The 26,857-nt window shown below is 54.5% G+C and overlaps 9 protein-coding genes across 9 annotated transcripts; 5 read left to right on the forward strand and 4 right to left on the reverse strand.

Annotated features, from left to right (window-relative positions):
• Positions 1–1,710: 1,710 nt before the first annotated feature.
• ColSpa_02249 (putative copper-transporting ATPase HMA5) lies at positions 1,711–2,449 on the reverse strand (the record flags this gene model as incomplete). Its single annotated transcript, XM_049268461.1, has 3 exons — positions 1,711–1,951; positions 2,012–2,230; positions 2,280–2,449. 3 exons carry the CDS (start codon positions 2,447–2,449, stop codon positions 1,711–1,713), a joined length of 630 nt encoding a protein of 209 aa, XP_049124418.1.
• A 488-nt stretch (positions 2,450–2,937) lies between these two features.
• On the forward strand, positions 2,938–6,137 carry ColSpa_02250 (DNA replication licensing factor mcm4; the record flags this gene model as incomplete). Its single annotated transcript, XM_049268462.1, has 3 exons — positions 2,938–3,322; positions 3,376–5,504; positions 5,556–6,137. 3 exons carry the CDS (start codon positions 2,938–2,940, stop codon positions 6,135–6,137), a joined length of 3,096 nt encoding a protein of 1,031 aa, XP_049124419.1.
• Positions 6,138–6,965: 828 nt separating this feature from the next.
• ColSpa_02251 (cystathionine gamma-synthase) lies at positions 6,966–8,818 on the reverse strand (the record flags this gene model as incomplete). Its single annotated transcript, XM_049268463.1, has 3 exons — positions 6,966–7,748; positions 7,805–8,551; positions 8,636–8,818. 3 exons carry the CDS (start codon positions 8,816–8,818, stop codon positions 6,966–6,968), a joined length of 1,713 nt encoding a protein of 570 aa, XP_049124420.1.
• Positions 8,819–11,178: 2,360 nt separating this feature from the next.
• On the reverse strand, positions 11,179–13,639 carry ColSpa_02252 (vacuolar-sorting protein SNF7; the record flags this gene model as incomplete). Its single annotated transcript, XM_049268464.1, has 3 exons — positions 11,179–11,460; positions 11,526–13,142; positions 13,193–13,639. 3 exons carry the CDS (start codon positions 13,637–13,639, stop codon positions 11,179–11,181), a joined length of 2,346 nt encoding a protein of 781 aa, XP_049124421.1.
• Positions 13,640–14,790: 1,151 nt separating this feature from the next.
• On the forward strand, positions 14,791–16,158 carry ColSpa_02253 (protein arginine N-methyltransferase 2; the record flags this gene model as incomplete). Its single annotated transcript, XM_049268465.1, has 3 exons — positions 14,791–15,368; positions 15,398–16,074; positions 16,124–16,158. 3 exons carry the CDS (start codon positions 14,791–14,793, stop codon positions 16,156–16,158), a joined length of 1,290 nt encoding a protein of 429 aa, XP_049124422.1.
• Positions 16,159–16,330: 172 nt separating this feature from the next.
• Positions 16,331–17,992, reverse strand: ColSpa_02254 (hexokinase; the record flags this gene model as incomplete). The annotated part of the gene is made up of 5 exons (XM_049268466.1): positions 16,331–16,754; positions 16,806–17,260; positions 17,321–17,731; positions 17,794–17,819; positions 17,875–17,992. The coding sequence occupies 5 exons, from the start codon at positions 17,990–17,992 to the stop codon at positions 16,331–16,333; spliced, it is 1,434 nt and encodes a 477-aa protein (XP_049124423.1).
• A 2,287-nt stretch (positions 17,993–20,279) lies between these two features.
• Positions 20,280–21,883, forward strand: ColSpa_02255 (dolichyl-diphosphooligosaccharide--protein glycosyltransferase subunit 1; the record flags this gene model as incomplete). Its single annotated transcript, XM_049268467.1, has 3 exons — positions 20,280–20,638; positions 20,698–21,549; positions 21,604–21,883. 3 exons carry the CDS (start codon positions 20,280–20,282, stop codon positions 21,881–21,883), a joined length of 1,491 nt encoding a protein of 496 aa, XP_049124424.1.
• Positions 21,884–23,510: 1,627 nt separating this feature from the next.
• ColSpa_02256 (uncharacterized protein) lies at positions 23,511–23,741 on the forward strand (the record flags this gene model as incomplete). The annotated part of the gene is made up of 1 exon (XM_049268468.1): positions 23,511–23,741. The coding sequence occupies one exon, from the start codon at positions 23,511–23,513 to the stop codon at positions 23,739–23,741; it is 231 nt and encodes a 76-aa protein (XP_049124425.1).
• Positions 23,742–25,404: 1,663 nt separating this feature from the next.
• Positions 25,405–26,568, forward strand: ColSpa_02257 (sphingolipid long chain base-responsive protein PIL1; the record flags this gene model as incomplete). The annotated part of the gene is made up of 3 exons (XM_049268469.1): positions 25,405–25,517; positions 25,593–26,097; positions 26,158–26,568. The coding sequence occupies 3 exons, from the start codon at positions 25,405–25,407 to the stop codon at positions 26,566–26,568; spliced, it is 1,029 nt and encodes a 342-aa protein (XP_049124426.1).
• Between the last annotated feature and the right edge of the window lie 289 nt (positions 26,569–26,857).

A 26,857-nucleotide genomic window follows, 5' to 3' on the forward strand; every position in this document is an offset into this window, starting at 1 on the left:
CTCTTTACACCAACTTTATTTCTTCCAACCCTTGACTCCAAGCCGGCTCAATCTCTGCAATCCTTCACATTGGCTCTCACTTATCGTGTAAGTCGCCAGATCGCGACCTTCAGCCGCAACTGTCTAAGACTATTATCAACAAATCACAACACCAGCATGGAGACTAGAATCGTCAAGGTCGAGGCCCAAGGGCTAGGGAGTTTCAGGGATGTCGAGGGGCCCGAGAGATTAAGCCGCTGGGAGATCTCCAGCTCCGTCTCTGGCGCATCAATAACCGCACTGCGCGACGCTGCAGAATACATGCGCACCAAGGATATACCCGTAGCGTTCCCCACCGAGACGGTATACGGCCTGGGCGCCGACGCGACGCGGAGCGGCGCCGTCAAGGGCATTTACTCTGCTAAAGGCCGGCCGTCGGACAACCCTTTGATATCACACGTCTGCGACTTGGACATGCTAAGGGACCTGCTGCGACCCGAAAAGCAGTCAGCGAACGGGAACGCGGCGGGGAAGGACCCGATTCCGGAGATCTACAAACCGCTTATCGAGAAGTTTTGGCCCGGCCCCCTGACGATCTTGCTGCGGAATCCGGAGCCGAGCAAGCTCGCGCCCGAGGTCACGGCGGGGTTAGCAAGCTTCGGTGTGCGAATGCCGTCCTCGCCGTTGGCGTTGACACTGATCAAGCTCGCCGGCGTCCCGCTGGCTGCGCCCTCCGCCAATGCCTCGACCAAACCGTCTCCTACGACAGCGCAGCATGTTTACCACGATTTGGAAGGGCGCATTGATTTAATCCTGGACGGGGGGCGTGTCAGGTCGGCGTAGAGAGCACCGTCGTCGACGGCCTCTGCAATCCACCCGTCGTGCTAAGGCCCGGCGGTGTGAGTATGGAGGAGCTGCGGAGCTGTGCCGGATGGGAGGGCGTCGTCAAGGCGTACAAGGATGAGAGCGAGACAGGGAAGTCGGCGCCGCGGGCACCGGGGATGAAGTACAAGCACTACAGCCCCAAAGCAAAGGTCGTGCTGTACGAATGGAGCTGTGAGGCGGGTGCCGAGGGTATCGTGGCTGAGGATTTGCAGAAGGCGCTCATCCAGCAGAATGGCGATGTTGCTGCTACAAACGGCTCGGGGCCGACGTTGCTAAAGATCGGGATTATCCGGACAAGGAGGTGGAAGATTGCGGGCGGGCTGCACCACGGCGCGCTCCATGTCTCCAAGGTTCATGTTGACGGAGCCGTAGAGGCGAATGCCAGGGATGAGGCGGCTTATGAGGTTCAGGAGGGCGAGTTACAGGATGCAGAGAAGAAGCCCATGGCAACGATTCTCGACATAGATCTGGGCGACGATACGAGGGGCATCGCTCAGGGGCTCTTCTCGGCGCTGAGAGATATGGACAGAAGAGGCGCTAGCGTTATCTTTGTGGATGGCATTGACGACAGAAACGACATCGCAGAGGCGGTTATGAACAGGCTCCGCAAGGCGGCCTCGGAGATCCGAGCATAGACGGATGGACATTATTTTTGGGCAAATGGGGAAAAATAGAATCAGGCATAAAATTTGAGCATTCGTCATGACATTCCCTCTCAAGAGGAATATACTTTTAATGATGCGTTCCCTTTAGAAGCCACCATGAAACTCCCATTGTGCAACCGTTCTTGCGTCCCCCCTTCGCCTTCCGCTCCCAGTCTGTCTCTCTAGCACCCACCGTCATCCCTTACAAGCCTTGCCGCAGCCAGTCCGCCAGTTTCGACTTGCCCAGCTGGGCCAGGTTGTTGACACCTTGTTCGCTGAGGTCGATGCGGCGGAGGTCGACGTCTTGCGCCGGTGCCTTGCTGACTCTCTGAACAATAATGGTCGGGTCGGTCTCCAGGATGATGCCGTCGTCGACGATCTCGTCAATAGCGAGGGAAACAAGGTCGTAGTTCTCGACGATTGTGCGCTTGTCGACGGATTGCCTAATAGGGAATTAGGACACACCAAGCTCACTGGGGAAATATGGGGGCAGCTTGGCTTACTTGAAGAGCAGGTGCAGGGAGTCCCTCAGGGCCAAAATGACGTTGTAGAGGAGCACCTCGTTCTCGTCGACACCTCCGACAACGTACATCATAACGTCCGACTCCATCTTGTAGAGCACGATCCGGTTGTCATACAGGATGATATCACCAGTCTGCTTCGCCGTCTTCTCCAAGAGGCCCTTCTCGAAGGCCTTTTGCGACTTTACATCGGGGTACGGGCTGCTGGAGGAGTTTGAGTTGCCTAATGTCAAGGAATCCCGTTAACTACAAGCTCCGGGCCTGGGCATTGAAAGGGGGTGGAGGGCGAGCGCTACCGTTGTGTGTCGCGGCGCCGGCGTGGTGGGGTGCGCTGTAGTACTTGGAGAATAACCGCGATCCGTCCTCGATGCTGAGGATCAGGATCGCGTTGACGGAGAAAAGGGACATTCCAGGAGCCATCGTGACGGTTGCTTGCGAGGAGTTGCGCCGGATTGCGCTTGTTGGTGGGTTGGCTGGTATACTGTCCACTTTAGTCCACGGTGACCTGGTAGGGAGCTCTTTGGCGGGACGTCAATTGACCACCTCAGCAACCCAGAGTCGGTGCAAGTCGGTCAGTGGTTTCGCCGATGGCCGGATAGGCAAGGGTCCACCCCTGGTATCCTGACACCCCTAGTCAGTGGCACGGGCCATACCCTTTCCAACCACGCGTAAAGTGGAAAACGCGAAACTCCTTTTGTGGACGCGTTCAGGACTGGGGCAAGCGCGTAAAGTGCCTTTCCAAAATTGCATTGCAGCCCACCTTTCAGTTGCTCCTGAGCGCTCTCCACATCTCTCTTCCCCCTAGCAACGCAACATATTCTTTCTTGTCGCATCCCGCTAATCGTCACCCCTCTCTCCCCGTTTGATCTCAACCACAAGAAAGACCAAAACGAACGTCCAGCAACAAGATGTCTTCACCTTCAAAGAGGTCAACGAGAAGTTCGACGGCTGGTACGCCCCGCAGGTCAACAAGAAACAATCCAGATGCTGCTGCACGCAGCAGCCCCGCGCCCGCAGACGAAGAGGCGCAACGCCCAGCAGAGACTCCTCGCACCAACCGCCGCTCGCAGCTTGCGTCGAGCCCCCTTTTCTACGAATCTTCGCCGGCGCAGACGCCCAGTGGTCGCCGCAATGTCCCTGCCAATGATGATGTCTCGTCGCCCTTGCGAAACATGAGCAACAGCCAGAGCACCGCCGTTGGCCCTGCTCCCAGCTCACCGTTGCGTCAAGACATTGACACCCAGTCCACTGGTGACGGCGACAGGACCCCTCGTGCAAGTGGACTGGCGAGAGGTGGGCATGATGGATTCATACAAAAGAGTATCATCACTAATATATCCCCTTAGAATCGTCCCCCATTCGATACGAGCCCAGTTCTAGCCCAGGCCGATCTGTACGGCCATTGCAATCCGACTTGCGCAGTGAGAGCAGTGGTCTCTTCGTCACTGATCGCTCGTCACGTTCTCGTAGAGGTGATATCAACTCAGAAGGCCTCAGAACACCCCGCCGCCGCCTTGTTTTGGATCCCTCCGGCAGAGTGACCACCGATGCGCCAGGCTCTGATGCTCCTTCATTCAGCAACCCCGACCCCAATACTTCGGAGGCCGACCGCCTCGGCGGAGCGGGTGAGAGCACCATTTGGGGTACCACGGTATCGATCGATGACACGTTTGCGTCATTCAAGGATTTCTTGAGGCATTTCACTCGGAAATATCAGCTGTACAGAGAGGGTTGGTCCGAAGCCGACGTCCAGGCTGCCCCTGATGCCGAATCCAAGCCATACTGGGAGGCTCTCGAGAACATGCTTCTTCTGGGCACAACTAGACTTTACCTTGACATCGCCGATCTGAACACCTACCCGCCGACGCGAAAGCTCTGGTACCATATTCAGGCGTACCCACAGGAAATCATTCCCATCATGGATCAATCTGTGCACGACATGATGGTTGAGCTGGCTAGGACCGAGGGCCAAAGGCAACGTGCGTCTCAGAGCAGCGCTGGCGATGCGGCCAGGCGAAGCAACACAGCTCCCAGCTCGGATGTTGCGTTTCCCAGTTCCGACCACCCAGGCTCTGACGCCCCCACCCCGCGACCGGCTGCCGATCTCCCATCAAAGGAGGATGAGGTTGCTCAGATGATTTACATGGTTCGACCTTTCGGATTGGACAAGACAACCAACCTCCGTGACCTGAACCCCTCGGACATGGACAGACTCATCACCATCAAGGGTCTTGTGATCCGCACCACGCCAGTCATCCCTGATATGAAGGACGCTTTCTTCCGGTGCAACGTTTGCAATCATTCCGTCAACGTTGGCCTTGACAGAGGCAAGATCCGCGAGCCCACCGAGTGCCCGCGACCTCGTTGCGCCTCCAAGAACTCAATGCAGATCATCCACAACCGTTGCGCGTTCGAGGACAAGCAAGTCATTAAGCTCCAAGAAACTCCGGATGCTGTCCCTGCTGGTCAAACACCCCACTCAGTCTCAGTCTGCGTATACAACGAGCTGGTAGACTTCTGCAAGGCTGGTGACAGAGTACAGCTTACGGGTATTTTCCGCGTCAGCCCTGTGCGTGTGAACCCGCGCCAGAGAACCGTCAAGAGTGTGTACAAGACATATGTGGATGTCCTGCACGTGCAAAAAGTGGACAAGAAGAGGATGGGTGTTGACCCTTCTACCCTTGGCATTGAGGGTGAAGAAGACGAGGGTGGCGACAACAACATCGAGGAGACCAAGAGGATCAGCCCTGAGGAGGAGGAAAAGATCAGAGAGACAGCGGCCAGGCCAGACATCTACGATCTTCTCTCACGCTCCCTAGCTCCCTCGATTTACGAAATGGACGACGTAAAGAAGGGCATTCTCCTGCAACTTTTTGGCGGCACAAACAAGACTTTCTCAAAGGGTGGCAGCCCCAGATACAGAGGTGATATCAACGTCCTGCTCTGCGGTGATCCGTCTACGTCAAAGTCTCAGATCCTCTCTTACGTGCACAAGATTGCCCCCCGCGGTGTGTACACCAGTGGTAAGGGTTCTTCCGCCGTCGGTTTGACAGCGTACGTCACGCGAGACCCTGAGACTCGCCAGCTTGTGCTCGAGTCCGGTGCCCTGGTTTTGTCCGACGGTGGTGTTTGCTGCATCGACGAGTTCGACAAGATGTCAGAATCTACCCGCTCTGTTCTTCACGAAGTCATGGAGCAGCAGACGGTTTCCGTTGCTAAGGCAGGCATAATCACCACTCTTAACGCCCGGACGAGCATTTTAGCCTCTGCCAACCCTATTGGCAGCCGTTACAACCCGGATCTCCCCGTACCTCAGAATATCGATCTGCCACCAACTCTGCTCTCTCGTTTCGATCTGGTCTACCTTATCCTTGACCGCGCTGATGAGAAGAGTGATGCTCGTCTCGCTCGCCATCTCCTCTCCTTGTACCTGGAAGACAAGCCAGAGTCTGCCCACACCAAGGAAGACATTCTCGTAAGTAGATTATTATGAAGCCCGCTTTGGCATTCGCTGACCGTTTTGTAGCCCGTCGAATTCCTCACTACCTACATCTCTTTTGCCCGCGCCAATATCCACCCGACCATCGCACAGGATGCTGCCCAGGAACTGGTTGACCAGTATCTCGAGATGCGCAAGCTCGGCCAGGATGTTCGCGCTGCCGAGAAGCGCATCACAGCCACCACTCGTCAGCTTGAGTCCATGATCCGTCTGTCAGAGGCCCACGCCAGGATGCGTCTGTCTACAATTGTCGTTCGCGAGGACGTCAAGGAAGCCGCCCGTCTCATTCGCTCCGCTCTCAAGACTGCCGCCACTGACTCCCAGGGTCGCATTGACATGAGTCTGCTGACGGAGGGCACGAGCGCTGCGGATCGCCGCAAGAAGGAGGAGATCAAGGAGGCTGTGCTCCACCTACTCGATGAGATGACTAGCAATGGACAGACTGTCAGGTGGAGCGAGGTTGCCAGAAGATTGGGTGAGGGTGCTAGTATGCCGGTGGAGCAGAGCGACTTCAATGAGACGATGCGGACCTTGGAGATGGAGGGTCTGATCACGGTCGGTGGTGAAGGCGCAAGGAGAAGCATCAGGAGAGTAACGGCTGTTGTGTAAGAGATGATGCGCATAGACAACGTATGGCGTGGCGATGGGAATGAGTTTATGTGGAATGTGGTCTTCTGAACCCTTTGGCTGGTAAGAAAAGGGAAACTTTGGCGTCGGTATTCTGTAGTCTTTTTCTGCTCTGAATGCCCTACACCCCTGCAAGGGTACATAATGGAATGAATCTCAAGCATATCCTTGACTATCCCGTGTTGATTTCCGGCACAATCGCTCGCTGAGGTGTATTTTATCATGCCATCATAGGCGACTGTTTAGGTCTACGTGTCGTCTCACGATGGTCTCGGATGAAGATGAAAGTTCAAATCACGCTCGGGTTCACACTTGCCGCATAGCAGAACACAAAGGGGAGCTTCAGTTGACCTAGCAATGAATTCCACCATCATCCACCAACAGTCGTCTTCCCATATGTTACGTATTAAGCCGTAATAAGGACACAAGGGACAGTCGTTGGTTATAATAGATCTGGGCAACGACCACGTCAAGGTGGTATCTACAGCGTTGGGATTATATCCGACGAAAAGGGAGTACCCGTTTGCAGCTTTGAAGCATCCGGCTCTGATGAATAGTCCAGGAGAAATATACTGCTGACGCGTCGATTGATTGGGATGCGGTCGTTTTCGACCCTCGATTCTCTGCAATTGTTTGCACCCATCTTGAACTTGGCGGCTGGGTTAATATCCTTGCCTGTCTCTGCTTCTGCAACATGAGATCCTACGGGATAGATGTTTTGTTTTGTCATGTTATATCACTATTGGAAATACCGATTGTTGCGTTCTTGCGTAGAAAGTATATCATGGTAGCACCTCACGTAGACTACCGTCAAGCGGCAATACCCGACCCAACAGCGGCCTCCACTGTCACTGGGCCCTCCGCCAACTTGTCCTTCGTTTCCTGAGCAACAGCTAACGCGTCATCCAACGTGTCCAAAAGGTCTTGCGCATCCTCCAAGCCCGCCGAGATGCGCACCGTCTCCTCCAGAATACCGTACGACCGATGGTATGCCGCCTCGTCGGGGTCCCTACCAAACGCGAGCATGTTGTACGCAAAGCTGAGTGTGCGGTGAGCTCCGAGATGGGGACCAGGATAGAATGCTAGCTGGTCATAGAATGCGCGCGCCGCGGCAATGGAGTCAAAGTCAATGCTCAGGAGACACCCTGCTCCCGGCTCTGGGAGATCAGAGGTCGGCTTCCGGAGGCGAGCCTTATAGGTCTCGTAGTCTGGGAGGAGAGGTGGGTAGAGAACCCTGAGAATGGGTGATGATGGGTTTTTGGCGTGAGCGTGTAGGTGGTTGGCCATGGCAGCGGCGTTTTGGTTGAGGACTGCAGTGCGTTGGAGGTAGTCTTCAGAGTTGGAGAGCAAGACCTCGGCGTCACCGACGAAGAGCTCATTGTGAAACGTCTTGAACCAAAGTGATGAGAGGACAGAGTAGTGTGGCGAAAGCGGGTTCAGGACGACGCTGCCTCCCAGGACGTTTGCATACCCCGAAAACGATTTTGTGAGGGAAGAAACGAGGATGTCGGACTCCGAGAGGACGTCGATGTTGGCGAAGGAGCCGAGGGTGTCGTCGAGAACGAGTATGAACTTGTGCTTTTCGGCCTGGAGCTGTCGTTAGTGGATGAATTCCAAAAAACCAAAAGCCCGCAGGGATCATCACTTACAAGTTTCTTGAGACGCCCGATATCAATGCTTGCAAGCAAGGGGTTGCTAGGGAATTCAGTGATGACATAGCTCACATCCCTCCCCATGGCGGCCTCTTCGTCGAGCCAACTCTCAAAACCGTCCAGACCTTTTGCGTCAACCGGCCCAAAGTGCTTATACCCATGAGGCGAAGACTCTTGAATGTAGTGCACAGTGCTGTGGAAAGCAACGCCAAGAATTGCAACGGCGCCGGGTCGATACTCGAGGACGGTCTTGTGAGCAGCGAAAATGGCAGCCATTCCTGTGGAGTACAGGAACACGTCTTTGCTCTCGGCCTTGACTTTCTCGTGGTCGACGGCGGCTCTGTGCAAAAGTCCCGTGATGCGTTCCCTCAGCTTGCCATGGGCCTCGCCCTCAGGGAGATACTTCGTCGGTGGAGGCGGCGAACCCATCTCGACATTGACTTCTTTTAGAGTTTCAATGTCCTGCAGCAGCTTCTCTGCCAAACGAATGGAGACCCCAATTCCAGGATTCTGCCAGGCACCGATGACGCCGGGTGTCTTGGGCATGGGATACGTAACGAGATACAGCCGCACGTCACCAATATCGACGCACCGGTAACCCAGGTCTTCGTCGGTCAGGATGTGTTCCTTGCGATGGGCGTGAAGAGAGTGGTCGCGTACAGCGGCGAAGGAGGCAGGAGAAGTGAAGTAGAGCGCTCCATGGCCTTCAGGAGTTTGAATCTTGGCGCAGATGGCCATAAGAGTCTTGGATAAATCGTTAGCAACATTTGGGGCTGGCGAGTAGAAATATGTGCATAACGATCAGAGCGGGCAAGCGTGAGAACTGACCTGGGCGACGGGTCCAAAGGGCCCGAATCTAGGGTATATGTGTACCACGCGGGATATTATGCTTTTGTCGCCATCACGGACCTTGGCTGCCGACTCCCAGCTGGGCATGTAGGTTGTGATGCCGTATTTTGACTCGGGAGGTACACAATGGCCCCATTCCGCGGTAGGCTTGAGAACTGGCATGATTGACTTTCGTGACGTGAGTTTGATACTACCAGTGTAAGTGAAACGCGTTGGCTGTAGGAAAATCGAGCGTGGCAGTGATAGTCTTACATGCACCACAGCGTCAAGGATGTGGAACCGTGATATCATGGAATCAAGGTCAGCGAGGGGTGGAGGTTTTAAATGACCCCACATCTCGCAGTGCCATGCAGCTTGGTTTGAGAAAGTGTGTAAGACAAGCTGAGTTCCTTCCCCCTCTCAGCTGATTCTGGCGATATGCAGCCACTCGGGGTTCTCTCAGCCGCTAGAATGCCCTTCTTGGACAAGCTTCATGTAAGCTCCAACGCCGTTTCCAGCTTTCCAAAGGCTGTCAAGCTTCCCCAACTCCTCCAAAACGTGACTTTGGATACTAAAAGCTTACAGGATCCTAATCTATCTTATGTCGGTTCCGAAGGAAGCTCGCTGCAATCCTCTGAAGGATGGGAGCTGCCTAAAGAGGCATGTCTTGCAGCATCTGATTGGCAGAGTCGGACTTGACGTTGGATTCGTGAGCGACTTGAGCCGGAACTGCAGGCTGCTGTCATCTCACACAGTGCCCAACTGTTAGTGTAAGTTTATGATGTTTGCGGCATAGACGGCGCACATTTTTCTAATGAGGGCTTTTTCGTCGCGATTAAGTCCTGGTATCGTCCACTTCAACAAAGAACTGAAAGAAGGAGTCCATAATGCAGAAGCATGATGTGGTGACAGTGTGTTCCTCTTCGTTCACAGGCAGCACAATCATGCTCACCCTCACCAACACTGGACCCTTTAGAAACATGCGCATGAAAAACTATAGAGACAAAGAAGCCAACAGGTGATTGTTATCAGTCCACTAATAAAAGCCACTAAGCTCTGAAGCATCACAGAACCAGCATGAACATTACAGTAAAAGCTATCTGGTCAACCATTGTATCTTATCTTTCCTCGGTTCATCCAGACAGAAACGAAGCTTCTATGAAGACTACACGCCTGGAGAAACCAAGAGACACAGACACCGATAGATCGTTGCCGTTGACAGCAAGCCACTAAGAAGGGCCACCGATCTCCACAACGAACTATGGCCAACACGTCACAACAAGATTGGCCGGCCCTTACGGTTGTCTACTGTATCCCCCTTTGTTCTTGTTTGTCGGCTTCTGCGTATTTGAGTACGAATACACGCACAAAAAACGTGACAGATCACAACAATATCCTGGACACAAGCAATATGTGCAGAATGCCGGAAGAATCTGGGGCGTAACTACATTGCTGCTGCTGAATGCCGACGCTATTCTCCGCACAACTTACAATATGTTGCTGGCTCACATACCGTGTGCCTACCGCTAGCATGAGCACAAGAACCAATCTGCACGTCTGTTTCTGGGTGTGAAGAAGGCATGCAAGTACAGATACCGACCCCGAGCTCATCCGTGTGATTATGAAAAGCCGGGCAACATTACAATCGACCTTGGTGGACATGTATGGAGACACAGACGGGAGCCCGACTTTGTAGCAGCTGAAAGCATCACACTCGACGCTTATCTCCCAAGCCCGCCACCTTTGCTATAGAAGTATTCCCGGTATTGAGAAATAAGTCAATCGACACCGCCTTGTGAGGAAGTAGAATGTAAGATCCTTACAACGGAGCTTGATGTTTAACACTCTTCTTCTATGTCTCGCCTTTGCCATGTACAGATTGAGTGTGTTGATGCACTGAAATTTTACTACTAGTTAAGAAAAAAGCAACCTAGACGTTGCCGAGGGTGGGAGCTTGCATCCTTCCCAATATTCATTCATGTCTGTCAGCAGGTGACGTGTCAACCACGGGTCGTGTGAAGCCAGGTCTCAATTGGAGATGAGATCCAGAACTTCTTTTCGCAACTATTTGCTTTGTGCTAGTGGCCTTAGGGTGGATATTTCTGGTGTTCAAATGAGTTGGTTCTTGGCATCTATCACCCAATGAAGAAATGAGGTATTAAGGACGAACTTGTAGACAAGAAGGATCAGTTGTGTAGCTGAGGTCAAACGAGTTGCATAATAGGGTAAAGTATCTGCCAATAGCACCTCGAACGGCGATGACGCTACCCCTGTTGAATCTCACAAATGATGGAATAGATTTAGAGTACCAATATACTACATCTCTCGATTCCTTTCTGTTTCGGATTAAGTACAAGGTATGCTGCAGCCCACGCGAAACATGATTCGCACCGAATGCACCACTACAGACGTACGCAAGAGACAAATGAAAAACCACGTATGCCGACTGACCGTATTGGTCGACACCGTTATGGAACATACAGAGTACTACAGAATTGGATACAGAACATTTCGCTTTTTCACCCTCACATAGTTTCCCCACCTCACCAGTACTTGCGCTCCCGGCCCTCGAACGCAAAGTTAATCATGACAGCGACGAACAGGGAGACGCAGAGAGCACTGGGGCCCCACTTGTCGTAGAACTTGGCGGCCCTCCGCGTGCGGATGGCCTTGCTTCTGTAGAGATAGATGACGACGGAGTATAAGAGCGACAGGATAGCGAGGAGGGTGAAGACGCCAGCGACAATGAATGACGCGCTGGTGGGCTTGGAGCCAAAGTTGAGCAGCGTGACGGCCACCGTGCCGACATAGATGGAGTACTCGAGCTGTTTTCGTCATGTTAGCAATCAACTCGGACGACGTTCGTGAATAATACTGGAAGTCGACTTACCCAGCCTAGGAACGTTCTTTCGGCAGCAAAGTAAACCTTGGGCTCGACGCGGACTGGCACGTGAATCTTCTTTCCCTTGGGAGCCTTGAATCTCTTCGTCTGGATTTGTCCCGAACCGAAGAGCTGCGTCTGCAGTTCGCGCCGGGGGATCTCTGAACCGCGGGGATGCGGTATAGTCCACTTGAGCACATCCACGGCACGTTCGCCAAGAGCCCGCGCTTTCGTAGAGGCGAGCGTCGAATAGTAAGTCCAGCCACCGACTCGTCTAGCTTCCTGGAGGGCCTCGTCGGCATCGTACTCCTCGTCCGAGTCGTACAAGAAATCATCGTTATCGACCGGGGCAATTGTATCGACGGTCTGACCTTCGACGTCGAGTCCAGTCCCTCCGTTCCTAGCAGCGCCCTGACCGCTAGACTCCCCATTCGTGGCCCCGTTGTTGGCGGAAACCAAGGGACCTTCCTCATCGTCAGAATCCAACTCGTCGTCTTCGTCATCGTCTGATGTGGTAGTTGTAGTCGAATGGTTCGGTCTGTGGATGCCAAAGTCGTGTGTAACCGGCTTCCGAATGTCCACATCCATCTGCGGCATCCAGAAGGGAAGCAGGTCGATGCGGTCAGGGAAAAGGCTAGCGACTCCGTGGATGAACTTGGAGAACTTGGGTACAGCCTCAACCAGATGGCTGGAGATGAGCTGACGAACCCATTCAGGGGGTTCTTGGCCGAGCTGGGTCTGGAGCTTGACCTCAAGAACGGCATACGGGAAGCGCACAATGTCCTCAGGAGGCAGTTGCGAGAATGGATAGTCAATGCCGATGTCCATACGCCTCCAGTTGTCGCCGGACCTCGTGCGGCCGTCCAAGTTGTCTTCGCGGATCATGGTTAACTCGGTATCGAGCGAGATACGGACTCGAGCGTCGGCAGGGAGCTGGAAAGCGGTACGATTGTAGAAAGATCGGCACACGGGCTTATAGCCCTTCTTGAGCACCGAGTACTGCACCTCCTTCGCGAGCCTCTCGTCCTCAGCAATCTGCTTTTCAGGCTTCTTGCCCTCCTTGCGGGCCTTTTCGAAGAGAGCGGCGGGCAGCAGCTCGCCACGCATGTACGCGTTGACGTTCTTCTCCTTGACCGAGAATCGTGCCTTGACCGACTTCTCTCCAGTCCAGTCCTCGCGATGGGTCTTGCGCTCGACAAAGATGTTCTCGCTCTGCATTCCACCGTACCATCTCAAACGGATAGCCTCGGCGCCTTCGGACTTCTTAAGACGACCCTCGTAAAGATCCCAGGTCTCAGGGTTATCGTAGTAAATGGATGTGATGGCCGAGTCTTGTTGGTCGAACTCTTTGCTTGCGTTGAAGACCAGCACAGGCAAGTGCTTCAAGATGATGAGCTTCAACTCAGTCACATTGTCCGGGTGAACCCAGTACTTCGTCGTGTTACGAACGAAGCTGCCCTGGGAACCGCCGGCAGCACTATCACCCTTGACGGGGTTACCCCTCGTCCTAACCAAGTCATACAACTTGGAAAGCTTCACAACAGAAGCATCGTAGTTCTCCTTGTAGAACGGTTTCGCCTTGAGCCGGGTGTCGAAGACGGGCTTGAGGTGCCAGCCGGTAAGTTTCTGTTTATCGTTAGCCACGCGTCCTAACAGTCTCGGAAATGCTGCCTCACGTCATGCTTCTTGATAATCTTGTAGAAACCGGTATAGTTCAGCTGGACAAACTTGGCAAGATCGTGGACATCGGCAATAATGTCGCTCAAGTCCTCCTCCAGCAGCATGAACTCCTCTTCGCTCGGCCCATCCTCGCGGGGACCGCGCTCGTTGAGGCGGTTGACGACGCCCTTGACCTCACGCTCGCTCACGGCAATGCGCCGCGAGATCTCCATGGCCTTGACCTGCTGCTTCGTGTGCACCTTGTCGAGCTCGGCCTCGAGCTTCTTGACGAAGCGGCCCTCGTCCTCCTCTGACCATTCCCGCTTCACGCCATTGCCCTTGTTGTCGCTAGATATGATGGGGCCGGTGGCCGTCTTGAGGTCGGTCTTGAGGGCATCGTAATCGATGTAGTACCATTGGTACTCGCGGATGATGCTCGAACGGAGCTGCTCGCCGAACTTCATGACGACGGTGCCGGGACGTGCGCGCCAGGTTTCGCTGCGTGCTTGACTTGGTCGCCAAGTTTGTTCCTGTGTCTTTGTATCGTAGACAATTAGCATGAGTAGTTGTCAGGCCTGAGTCGCACCACTGCAGAAACAGAGAGGCTGGTCTCGAGGCAACCAAGGTAGGCGGCTTTGGGGAGGATTGAGACAAATTATCTCCGGTAGGCGGTGGAGCCGACCAAGGCTTTTTCTTGGTAGAAATGGGGGGTCTAACCTTATGCAATTGGTGCTGTGCAGCCGATGTTCTAGTTGTTGGAGAAAAGTATGTAGGTTTGGGAGCTTTCGCCTGGCACGGTCGATTGATGCAGGTGCTGGCGCAGGTAAAACAACAAGTGGAATGCGAGGCGGCCGACAGTTACGAGACAGACAAGCTTCTTCGGACAAGGGGGCCGGGGACGGGGGACGCGCCTTGCTTGCCGCAGTATCCCAACCACGTTCACGGATAAGTACGAAAGAAACTGCGCGATGTACATTGCCTACTCTCATATTCTTCTTGTTTCTATTGATTTTGAGTTTGAGGTCTTGTGTAGCGCATCAGTGTTTTTTTCATCCTCTCTTGCCTTGTTTCTTTCTCCCTGCCATAATTTCAGTTTGTACTAAGGTAGACCAACAGGAAAATCCCATGCCATCTCGTGTTTACTTTGTAGACCATCGCTTGCATTTTTGTAGTGGTCCTGACCCAGTAAAGTGTAGCTCAGACCTGGCCTAGCTCCTGGCCGTCTGGGCCCAGTCCCGCCAGTCCCCATAACTAACCGCAGGGGCCATTGGCCAATTATAAACGGTAAAAGAGCACGTGCGGCAGACGTCACAGCGGTCCAGCACATGCGAGAGAGATGCAGGATGTAGACTCGAAAGGTTTTTTTTTTCCTGTGATGGCGGGGTTGGCGGGGAACGCATGCCCGCCCGGAGGCGGCAAGCAAAAGTTCTGTGCCCGGCCGAGATCTCGATTTCCCTGTCTGATCACGGAGCTTTACCCCCGGCAAGCACACACCGATCCGGATCGAAGCCGTTCCATACCCGAACTCTCCCTCCCGGTCGAGAATCCGGCGTCCCGAGAACCTCTTGATCGAGCCATTGTCTCCCGAGCCACCCCTCCACATCCCCTCATAACGATGGCGATCGACGATTCGATGCAAGCCCGCATCACCACCGACTGCCCAGACGAAACTCGCGAAATCCTATTGCACGCCTGGAGTCACGACAAGTCCGCCCTCAAGAAAATCCTTGACGAGCCCGGCAAAGCCAATTGCCAGGATCCCACGACCGGCGAGACACCCCTCCACGCTGCCGTCCGCGCCTGTGGCCCCGCCGCCGAAGACGAAGATGATCTGAAGGTCGAGGAGGCCAAGGAGACGGTCCAGGAGCTCTTCCTCTCTGGCGCCATCTGGAACGATGTCGATTCCAACAACGAGACCCCTGGTTGCGTCGCCCTGCGCTTGGGCCAGAGCGAGCTGTACAAGCTCTGCGTCGAAGCCGGTGTACGCGCGGAGCTGCTCTTCGGCCTGCTGGACGGCTACGAGCAGCTGTCGTCGGGCTCGGAGATGGACGAGGACGATGCGGCCGAAGTCGTCGACGCCGAAGCCCTCAAGGCCTTTGAGGCCGACCTTGAGGCGATGGGTAACGCGCAGGACCCCGAGGAAGCCCCCGAGCTCGTCCAGGTGCCCGAGATCGAGACCAAGGAAGAGAAGGCGTTCGTGCCCCCGCTGTCGAGGACCCAAGCCTCAACTCGGAAGAATATCTCCGCTCGAATGTTACCTACTCGGAGGGCAAGCTCGTCGACGACGGTGGCAACGGTGTCATGATGGCCTGGGAGACGGACATCATGCGCAAGAGCGTCGACGCCTTGCTCCCGGGTCTACCCGCTGGCAAGCGCATCCTGAACGTCGGATTCGGCATGGGCATTATCGATACCATGTTCCAAGAAACGCGGCCTTCGCGGCATCACGTCATCGAGGCCCACCCCGAGGTGCTCGAGCACATCGACAAGCCCGACTCCAAGTTCGGCGCCGCGTGGGAGGCGAGCGGAGCCGAGGAGGGCGCGTTCAAGATCCACCGGGGTAGGTGGCAGGATGTTGTGCCCAAGCTGCTCGAGGCCGGCGAGGTCTACGATGCTATTTACTTCGACACTTTTGGCGAAGACTACAGCCAGCTTAAAACGTTCTTCACCGAGTTCATTCCTGGCCTGATGGACTTTGAGGGCCGCTTCAGCTTCTTCAACGGATTAGGGGCAGACAGGAGGATATGCTACGATGTGTACACGAAGGTTGTAGAGATGCACATGACTGATGCTGGCCTGGATATCGAGTGGGATGAGCTGGACGTAGACATGAAGGGCCTTGAAGAGGCTGGCGCAGGCGAATGGGAGGGAGTGAAGCGCCGCTACTGGACTTTGGACAGTGAGTATCTCCATGAGGACACTTTTTCACGTGCACTAACACCACTCAGAGTACCGGTTGCCGACCTGCACATTCATGGGCTAGTTCCTGATTAGGGATACTGGTTGTACGAGCTATCTAATAGGTCTGATGGATATTCACCGTAGAACCCATCTCAATGCAAACTCCGAATCAACGCACCCACGGTCTAAGATTCATCATTTACCAGCTTTTCCCCAGGACACCGTCCTCGCGACTCATAATTCATCTTCAAGAGCTATTTGAAGTTCTCGGGGTTAAGAATGCCGGCCATGTTGCCCTGCTGAACTCTCTTGAGGGTCAGGGCGGCAATGAGGGCGGCACCAACACCGCTACCGTCCTCTGCCGCGAGGATTTCGATAGGGTCCTCTTCCTTGGGGTTAGTCTTGGCAGGCCAGTCAAGAATTTCGCGCAGAGCCTGGGCACCGCGGGCCTTGAAGTGAGGGTACTTGTTAAACACCGAGCCGTCGGCGCCAACGTGGCAGCTCTCGTAGCCCTTCTTCATGCAAATGGCAGCGACACCACAAGCGGAGAGGCGGGCAGCGCGGGTGCCGATGAGCTCGGCGAGGCGGCGAACCAGCTCCAGCTCGGGCCTGGTGGCCTTGAGGTTCAGCTTGGAGAGAAACAGGTCGCTCGTTTCCTGCAAGTTCTCAAAGGGGTCGCTATACAAAGTTAGAATGTATAAATCTCAACCTGATTCATGGGAGACCTACTCCTCAATGGCTGACAAGAAAGACGAGTCCAGGGTGTAGGCCTTGCGGAGCTTGACAATGTCCTGGTTCTCGAAGATGTGCACAGCCTTGTTGTCGTGCAGGTCAACGAGGACCAAACGGAAGATCTCGCCCAAGTAGAGACCGGCAATCATCTTCTCGAACGCCTGCTGACCCGGGCGGGGAGAGTCCTTATCAATGATGATGTCGTAGGGGGTACGAGGCAAGACCTTGTGCTCGTTGTCAAAGGCACCCCATTCGCAGTTGATGGCCATGGGGCAATCAGGAGGCAAGTTCATGTGAGCAAGCTTAGGGATGGAGCCGCAGTTTTCCATGTAAGCAGCGTTGCAGCCAGTGCCAAAAATGCAGCCAATCTTCATCTTGGTATCGGTGTAAGCCGAGGCAATCAGGGTTCCAGTGGTGTCGTTGATCAAGGCAGACAGCTTGATAGGGACATTCTAGAGAGTCGTCAGTACCCAGCTCATGCCTCGCGCATCCTGCAGCACCCGGAGGCTTACCCTGGCAGCCAAGGCGGCCTCGAGGAACGGAACAACGTTCTGGCCTTCGACTCCGGCAATGTCAAAACCCTTGGTCCAGCGCTGGAGGATGCCCTCATCGATGTAGTTCTGGGTGGCAGGGTAGGAGAAGGTGAAACCAAGGGGAATCTTCTGAGACTGAGGGTGGTCGGGATGGTGAGTCTCGATGAACTGGGCCAAGCAGTCGGCAATGTACTCCCACAACTCGTCCGACTGTCCGGTCTTGAGCTCCTCAGGCATGCGGTACTTGGATTGAATGATGTCGAACTCCGACTTGACGTCCGTCAAGGTAATCTCACAGACACGGAGGTTGGTGCCACCCATGTCGAGGGCTAGGTAAGTGCCAGTTTCGTAGCCATCAGGGAAGGACATGACCCAAGTAGGGTTCATAGGCTGTTGATGCGATTAGAACAGTCTTTAGTCGGCACAGAGCCATAGGATTATTCCCAACATACGATGCTACCGCCTTCGACACTGAGACCTGTAGTCTGTTAACCGCTGTTCTACCCTGCAAGATGCGCGACTGCGAAGCTCACCCTTCTCCAGCTCCGAGATGAAGTGCTTGCTGATTTGCTTAAGCTTCTCGGTGGGGACAGTGAACTGCTCCTCCAGCTTCTTGACCTCGGCCAAAAGGTCCTTGGGCACATCGGCCATTGAACCTGGAAGTTCACACATTGTTAGCGGACTCAGACAAAACCTGGAAATGACTGGAGCAGTAATGCTTGCTTTGGCGTGAAGGGACGAAAATGCTGGTGTGGTGGTAGGATTTCTCCCTGGTGTGGGGAGCAATCTCCTTGTCAGCCATAGTCATAGTGACGGCACTCTGAGATCAGGCTTTCAAGATAACAAATCTGCCACACTGGGAGCGCTACACTTTCGTGCGAGGGTATCACGGATCAATCGTGTATGGGAAAACAAATGCGCAGCTCTCAAGACAAAGGGCAAACAATGACAGACAAGCAGTAGGCAATGTAGCGGTCAACACAAAGGGCTGGAGGGCAGACAAGCAGACCGGAACGGCGCCTGCCAGCTTGTTTATAGCGACAGCTGCAGTGGGAGAAGAAGAAAGCTGGGGATGAGGTGGGGGATGGTCTGAGTAAGTGAGACAATGTCTTGCATCTCAACGCCAGAAGGTTTGCACTTGGCCAAGAGAGCGCTTGAAAAGCTACCCCTTTGGCTTGGGGTAGGTCCGGGGAAACTGCTCAGCGGTCCAGCCTTGTGGCGCATCATGTTGTCCGGGGCGATTGAATATGGCATCTGCATGTCAGAGTCGGGATCGGGCGGTGATAGTGGTGTGTGCGGATAAGGGATAGGAGGAGGCGTTGAGGATGACTGGGAGGGAGCGACGGGGTACCGGCAACACGGACGTGGGGAGGCATAGCGGCCATCGTCTCGAAGATCGAAGTATCTCGAAGATTGTCTCAACGTCGGATAGCGGCCGCAAACTCCGGAGCCCCACCATCCCGAATGCTTCCAGTCTTCTGGAGAAAAAGTGAAGCGGAAAATGGATCGTGATTGTGTACATACCCTTTCTACTGGGCGGAACCTTGGGACCAAGACCAACCATTTTGACGCAAGCTTTTGGTGGATGGCGGGGTAAAAAGGCAGGTGAGGGGTAGCGATTGGGCTTCTAGGTGACGAGGAGGAGCCGCGGCGATGAAGCTATTAGCAGCTTAGTGGCGTACAATAGTCAAGATAAGAATGAGGGTTGTTGTGGCCAACGTCGTCGGTGGGCGGTCAATATGCTTGTGTCGGGCGAGGAAGCGACGTTGAGGAAAAGGTGAAGAGGCGTGGATCATCTGACCGAGGGGAAGGAGACGAGAGGTTCAAACTTCAAGTGGACTCAACCTTGTTAGGTTGTTAGGTCCTGCGCCAAATTGGAGCTCTCCGCTCCCTCACTCAGCACCAGCTGCACGCTGAGGCACTATGGCTACCTCAATTAGTCTGTGGCGCCCTTGTCTCCGACTCAAGCCTCCCCATCTCCGTTCCCCGAAACCGCTGAGCCAGCCTTTTCATACAGTGCCTTGGTGCCAGGGCCAGAGCTCAGACACAATACCGACACTATTTTTTCTTGGTATCTGTTTTTCACTCGTCCCACTGGGCCGCGGATCAATGCCGTCAAGCCGCGTCTCGCCCTCGCCCAGAGAAATACACGAGATCTGCAGCGGCTTACTGAGCTGGGATGGTCTACCTAAGATACCTAGCGGTTTGTAGTGAGCCCCTCCCTGCCTTAGGGTTGACGAGAACTTAATCAAGACGGGCATTATTCTTGACAATTAAACTATATCAGCACATGGTGAGGATGGCAAAACCTGTTCAAACTGCCTGTTTGATGAAGAATGGGTTGATTATGAAGTGGAAACTCCGGACGTACCGCCGAGTCTCCCAGGGCCCTGTCCAGTGTCCCCAAAGACCCCCAAAGACCCCCAAAGACCCCAAAGGGCCGGAGCTTGTGGTGTGTGACGTCTTGTTGAGGGACAAATCGCAGCTCAGAAAAAAAGGAAGCTGCCTACCCCACCAATCCCCGACCCGGTGAGGCCAGTCGTCATTGGTGAGCTGAGCCCCGCATACCAAGCTGGATGAAAACTCCAACAAAACGTGGAAGAGGCGTCTGTGTGTGGCTAGAGCCACCACGACCCTTCGGAGCCTCTTTATTTGGGTGGGGCTTGAAGCCACTGCCGTTTCTGAGTTCCTTCGTAAGCTTCACCCGGACTAACCCTTGCCCGACCCGGCAGCTCACAGCTGTGCATGGCCCGTGCACAACGTCAAGCAACGTATTCCGTAAGCTTTTGGCTGGGGGTAGCTGTCTCAGGAGCCAGATCATCAACTCGGCAATGGAGTGAATGCCCCAATTGCGCCTCAACAACCGTTTTTCTTCATCCTTGATTCTCATTGCCGGGAGCGCTCTGTCAATGAGCATCTTCCTTGACTTTCCCACATCATGAGAGTCTTTGCCATTGCCGCTGGGCTTTTGAGCCTGCTCTCCCCGGTTGTCGCAAGCTCCGATTCGAGTGCCGCTGCGGCTGACAAGGTGTCGAAAGTCAACCTGCCCACCAACTTCAAGCCGCCCCAGGTCTTCAAGAACGCCAACCTTGTGCATATTGTCTCTTTGGAGAAGAACTACGTCAAGGAGTCCATCAATGTCTTGATTGAAAACATCGACAAGCAGCCCCAAGATGAATACTATCTACCCTTCACCCCGAACCAGATGTCACGCATTGGTGGCTTCGAGGTCAAGGACAGGAAGAACCCCGAAGCTGGTCCGTTTGCTGTTGACGCGGTCGAGATCGACCCTTTGAGGTGGGTTGAAATCGATTCCTACTCCCAGTACACACGACACAAGACTAACAGATAAGCAGCGAGACTCAGTACTTCAAGATCCAGCTCCCCGCGCCCTTGAAGGCAGGTGGCCAGCAGACGCTGAGCATCTCTTACTACTTCCTCCGGGCTTACAACCCTCTCCCTGCTTCAATCGCGCAAGACGAGCAACAGTACCTCACCTACGACTTCTCCGTGTACGCGCCATCGGCCTACGTCACCTCGAAGCAGAAGACCGAGGTCAAGTCCCACTCGTCCAACATCCCCGACTACACCAAGCTTCCCGGAAGCGGAGACATCAAGGAGTTCCCTCAGAAGCAAGGCGGCAAGCTTGTCTACGGTCCCTTCGACGAGAAGCCCGCTGGCGCAGTCGCCGCTGCCCATGTGCGGTTCGAGTTCACCAAACCCGTCACCCATGTTGCCAAACTCGACCGCGACATTGAGGTCAGCCACTGGGGCGGAAATGTGGCGTTCGAGGAGAGATACGAGCTCTACCACCGCGGAGCGAACCTGTCCAAACTTTTCAACCGAGTCAAGTGGGCGCAGGCGCAGTACTACAACCCCAACACGTACGCTCTTAAGGAGATGAAGTTCCCGTTGAAGGTTGGGAGTGTCGACCCCTACTTTGTCGATGCCATTGGCAACGTCTCTACGTCGAGGTTCCGCAGCAACAAGCGGGAGGCTCTTTTGGAGATCAAGCCGCGCTATCCTGTCTTTGGTGGCTGGAAATACCCCTTCACCATTGGCTGGAACTCGGATGCGAAGAACTTTGTTCGTACCGTCGATGCTGGCAAGTACGTTGTCAGTGTTCCCTTCCTGGAGGGTCCTAAGCAACCCGAGGGTGTTGAGTACGGACAAGTCAACCTGCAAATCCTTCTGCCTGAGGGAGCAACGTGAGTGAAATTGATACCTCAAAGCCGTCGATCACCTCTAACAAACATGTGCAGAAACGTCAAGTTTTACACCAGCCTTCCCCAGTCCGCGATCACGGACACGGTTGTTGGCGTCCACAAGACGTACCTTGACACCGTCGGTCGCACATCTGTCACAATCAAGGCGATCAACCTTGTTGACGAGCTCCGCGACCGGGAAGTGATTGTGTCATACGAGTACTCGGTGGTCTCCGCCCTGCGGAAGCCCATTGTCATCTTCAGCAGCACGGTCGTCCTGTTCGTCGCCGCGTGGCTCGTTGGAGGACTGAACCCCAAGATTTCGAGCAAGAACTAGAGCAGGGTAGTTGGGGGGACCTTTAGACATTGGGATGGTGGCTTTCCTAGCATTGTACATGTAACATCAGACGGGCATCTAAAAGCAGAATGCGGAACGGATGGCTTTAGAGAATCACGATTGGACTGAAAGACTGATCTCTGTTCGCTGATCGATCATCAGTGACTTGGTGAGATCTTTTTTGCAAACATGCTAATCACACTGTGAGGCAGAACGCGATACGCTTAGTTCAGCTCTCGCTAAAGTGCGTGATTCGGGGAAGCCCTGCTGTCAGTCCAGACGGTTACTTGGAGGATGCAGGCTGAAGTCGTGGGCTGACGAAAAGTGTGAGTGCGGTGAGGAGTTGGGTGTGAGTGGACCAGATGGGAAGATCAGATCTTAACTCCCGTTTCCAAAAGCGATAGCACTAAGCGGTCATCAAGCAGAGCGGTCCCCCGGTGTTGAGACCGTCGGTCGCAGGTAGGCTTGTTTGGCAGGATGTCCAGCCTTGTCTGCAGTTGCTTGTTATTCCATGGCAAATTCGCTCAAGGTTTCCTGCTTATCTCTCAAGGGACGGTTGGCAACAACTGTAACGGCAACGGTCGATGATACAGTCTGTTTTTAGTTTTGTTTGAGGGGGGGCGGGTTTCCCGTACTGAGAAGCCGAAACTTGGGCAGAAAAGACAGCAAAAAAAGGAACAGGCAGCTGGACTTGAGGAAGCTTTTACTTCTGAGGCCCTAGCCGATCTTTGAGTCCAAGCCGCATTACCTCAACTCCAAGGCCTTTGGACACGTTCCCCTGTTGCTTTCCTCAGATAAAAACCAACTTTTTGAACCCTTTCCGTCTGTCGGAGCAAGTCCTGCGGGCCCAGAATCTCACGCGGGGAGACCCTGGCGTGGGAACCGCTTGACACAGCGGTCTAGACAGGCTGGTCAGTGGTCTCCTGGGACAAGGATGGCAGACCCAAATGCGAGCGTACCGCCCTCTGCGGATTGGAGCAAGGGTCCCAACCAGGGCAGCTGCGCCCGCGAACCTGGCAAACCTAGAGGGGGACAACGAGCAAGCAAGCGTGAGAGCGTGAGAGAATGAGCCAAACGCCGAAAGCTGAGCCACCTTTCGACTCTGTCAACCAACCATCCACCACTCACGCGCGTAAGGTTTCGGTGAGGGCCGCCGCGCCGCTTGCCTCGCTTTGGTCTATTGCGTCCGAAGGATAAAGTGGGATGGGTGACTGACTGCATGGCCCTTGGAAGCTCGAGTCCCCCTGACTCCTCCTACTTAGTAACATACTTGGAAGACAGAGGTCCAAGCCGCCTAGGCTCTGGTGACAGTAATAACTTGGGAAATCATAAAAGGAAGCCTGTCGCCCACTACCATCCCGTTTCCAGCCCAGTGCATTTCATAGCCTTGACACTTAAGCAATAGAATCTTCGCCGGATCTTCTACCCGCATCTATAGTTTGCCCTACCTACCTTGAACTGCTCAACACTTGGATTAGCCTGGCACGACTAATACCTACATACCTACCAACCAACCAATCTACAAGGTCGTTCTTCATTTGTTCGGTACAGAACGCTTGCCAAATCATAGGCGACAATTCACCCACGATACATTCGATAGACATAGAAAACCCCACATCCGATCAAGATGTGCTTTGGAACGAGCGGCCGCAAGTACTACTACCACGAGGAGGTGGTCCCCAACAGACACCACCACCACCACCACGGCCATCACCACCACGGGCACCACCATCACCACCATGGCCACTCCCCGCGCGCAAGCTACACGAGCGTGAGGCGGTCCTACGTCGCCAGCAGCCCGCGGGTCAGCTACGTAGAGCCCGTGGTCTACGAGCGGACCAGCCGCACATACCGATGAAAGAGGTCAAGCTAAGCATTGCGGGCGGGAAGCAAGCAGCGGGAATAACTCCAAACCACTCGGGTGATTAGACGAGAAGGCGGCATGAAGTTTCAGAAAGAGGGGGACGGAACGACGCTGAATGATAGAAGAACAGAGCGAGATGGGATGAAGATGGGAAGGTTAATCGCCTGAACCACGAAACGGCACACGAACAGCGACAGCGATGGCGTCAAACCTTTGGATTGGGGACAGCGGGCGGTACAGACCTTGGACGACGCTGCCTCACGAGAGTAGTGCTGGTCCCCCCGGCTTTTAGATCTGGAGTTGTATGACTATGGTGTTATCGGGGTCGGCATGATTGTAACGAATTATCAAGTTTACGTCTACGATGGGCTTCATTTACGCCTTTCTTCGTTAATGAACCTTTTTTTCCCCCTCTCCCTTCATTCTTCTGCGTTCTATGTCTAGAATTTCTCTTCCCTTCGGCAGATGATGCATGCACTCCGACGCACGACAGATGCGCATATAAACTCTTCCTGTTCCATAGTCTGTGTGTTTCCCGGGCACAAGGAGTGAGCGCCCTCCGTCAGCGCCTGACTCGATAATTTGGGTTCAGCAGCTTGGCGACCTTGACGTCGGGAATGGGAATCTTGAACATGTGCTGACAAACGTGCGCTGCGCCGCGATGCGATGTGGTGCGATTTGGAGGAATGAGGCACGCAGAGGAGACAGTCCAAATGGAGCATGGGCTGGGAGGGGGGACCCTTTCTCAAGGTGACGCCCAGGGTCGCTCATGTCTGTAATGACGTCATGGCGCAACCCCTCCAACCCCCCATCGTCATCCTGAGCATCATCACCACACTTCAAGAATGATTCTTGGGGGGAGGTTAAGGTTAGCTCGGTGAGCTATACAAGCCAGCCCGGTCTTCTCGGCATGCTTCGTCGTTGCCCTCTGAGCTGTAAGGATGCTAGAACACCCGACTAGATGGTCCTTGTTGGCTCTCGCACAAGCATATGGCCGGCGCAAAGAGTGCGCGAAAGGGTAAAGAATTGCTGTCGTAGCCACCTTGGTTGTTTGCTTCCCCCCGAGCCCAAAGAAGACTAGAGCTAGAGCTACCTTTCCAGCCTGCGTCTAGTTTCCCTCTTGTGATGTGGACTGCCACCTGCCAGCAGCTCAATTATGACATGACTGTCTCACTCGGTCCCTTCCTCCATCCCGACTGTGCCGCTGCCGCTCCCGTCTCTCCCCAGACCAGACCAGACCACCTTCATAAAGTCGGCCGTTTACCCTTGTCGCATCGCGCCTGTCGGACCTTACACCGCTGCAACTTCCTGTCGCCAGACGAACAACATTTCTCATCTCGCCTCTCAACTGTTGTAAATCAGACAAGGTGCATTGCAAGCTTGACCTCCAGAGATCCGCAGCTGCGAATCACGTAGAGATCACTCTCATCCGAGACCCAACTGCTTAGACGCGCGCATCACACCCTGCAGGGTCCAGGTTTCTTTCCTCCTTCCCGCATTCACGCCGCATCGCAGCTCTTGCTTCATACACTTCGCAGCTAGCTGTTAGAAGTCGCAATCAGAAGGAACCGGAGATCCAACATTGACCCACAGTCAACCGTAATCATGTAAGTGAGGTACTCTTCATACATCACTGGCCAACGTCACCATCGCCAAGATGCTTCGCTTCTTCTCTCGCAGCAGCGAGAAATGCGATGGCAGCTCAAGTGTCGACTTGAAAAGCACAGGCTACGGTTCCCCTATAGTGACTTCCATCACGACTCCGTCTACGTCTGGCAGACACCTGCGCGACCCTGTCCGAACTACCGACTAACACCGTTACAGGAACCGCTCACTCTCTATCAGATCCAACCACCGTCGCAACGGCTCCCAGAACACCTCCACGAAGCGTACCGGCTTCTCCTTCAACTCCCTCCGCGGCAACGTCCAGCCCGAGCTCTCGCGCAAGCTCTACCGCATCATCAAGAGCGAGAACAACCTCATCACCGCCCACGAGACGGCCGGTCGCGAGCGCATCTCTATCGCCACCCAGCTGTCCGAGTGGGGCGAGCAGACCAACGATGCCGCCGTTTCTGACGTCTCAGACAAGGTCGGCGTCATCCTGAGCGAGCTCGGCGAGCAGGAGGACCAGTATGCCCACTCCCTCGACGATGCACGTGGCGTGCTGAAGCACATCCGCAATACGGAGAAGAGCGTGCAGCCAAGCCGCGATGGCAAGGATAAGATTGCCGACGAGATTGCGAAATTGAAGATGAAGGAGCCCCAGAGTGCTAGGCTTGTTGTGCTCGAGCAGGAGCTGGTTCGCGCCGAGGCCGAGAACTTGGTTGCGGAGGCCCAACTGACGAATATCGTGCGTACTTACACCTTCAACGCCCCTTGCCACTGATTTGCTGACAACGATGCCGTGTAGACTCGCCAGAAGCTCAAGGAGGCTTACGAAGCCGAGTTTGCCGCAACCATTGAGCGAGCCGAGAAGCAGATCATCCTCGCCAAGCACGGTCGAAGACTCTTGCAACTCCTCGACGACTCCCCTGTCGTTCCAGGCGATATGCGTCCGGCCTATCACCATGCTCAACAGGCACGGCAGATTCTCAACGATGCGGAGGACGACCTGCGTGACTGGCGTCCAGAGCAGGATGACTACGCTGTCGACCCATCCGACTCTGTGTCCAACACTAAGGGAAAGCAGAGCTTGGTACACGACGATGACGCCAACATTGTTGCTGGCTCAGTGCCTGGGAATAGGACGGTTCAGGAGAGCGATGATGCTAGTGTTGTGAGCAACGGAACGAGACAGAGCGAGGCGTTGGCGGCTCATTAGGTTGCGATATATCTAGTTTCGGCTCGCTTTTGAGTTGGTCCGGGGGGGGGGGGGGGGGTATTGGGAGTGACGAGCTTGGCTTGGAGGCAGCTTTCTGATACTTGTATGCGTTACCATTCTTACGGCCTCTTTTTACGAGATGCACGATAATACCACGAGTCTACCTTTTGTTTTGTTGAGCCCGCCAACCAATCGAAGACCCTGAACCACAAACGAATAGAGTCGCTGACTCGAAATGCATAGTTGAAACGCCAATGCCATGGATATAATTGGGCGGGCGGTGCTGCGG

Source organism: Colletotrichum spaethianum, assembly GCF_022836535.1.
Source record: "Colletotrichum spaethianum MAFF 239500 DNA, contig04, whole genome shotgun sequence".
Lineage (NCBI taxonomy): Eukaryota > Fungi > Ascomycota > Sordariomycetes > Glomerellales > Glomerellaceae > Colletotrichum > Colletotrichum spaethianum.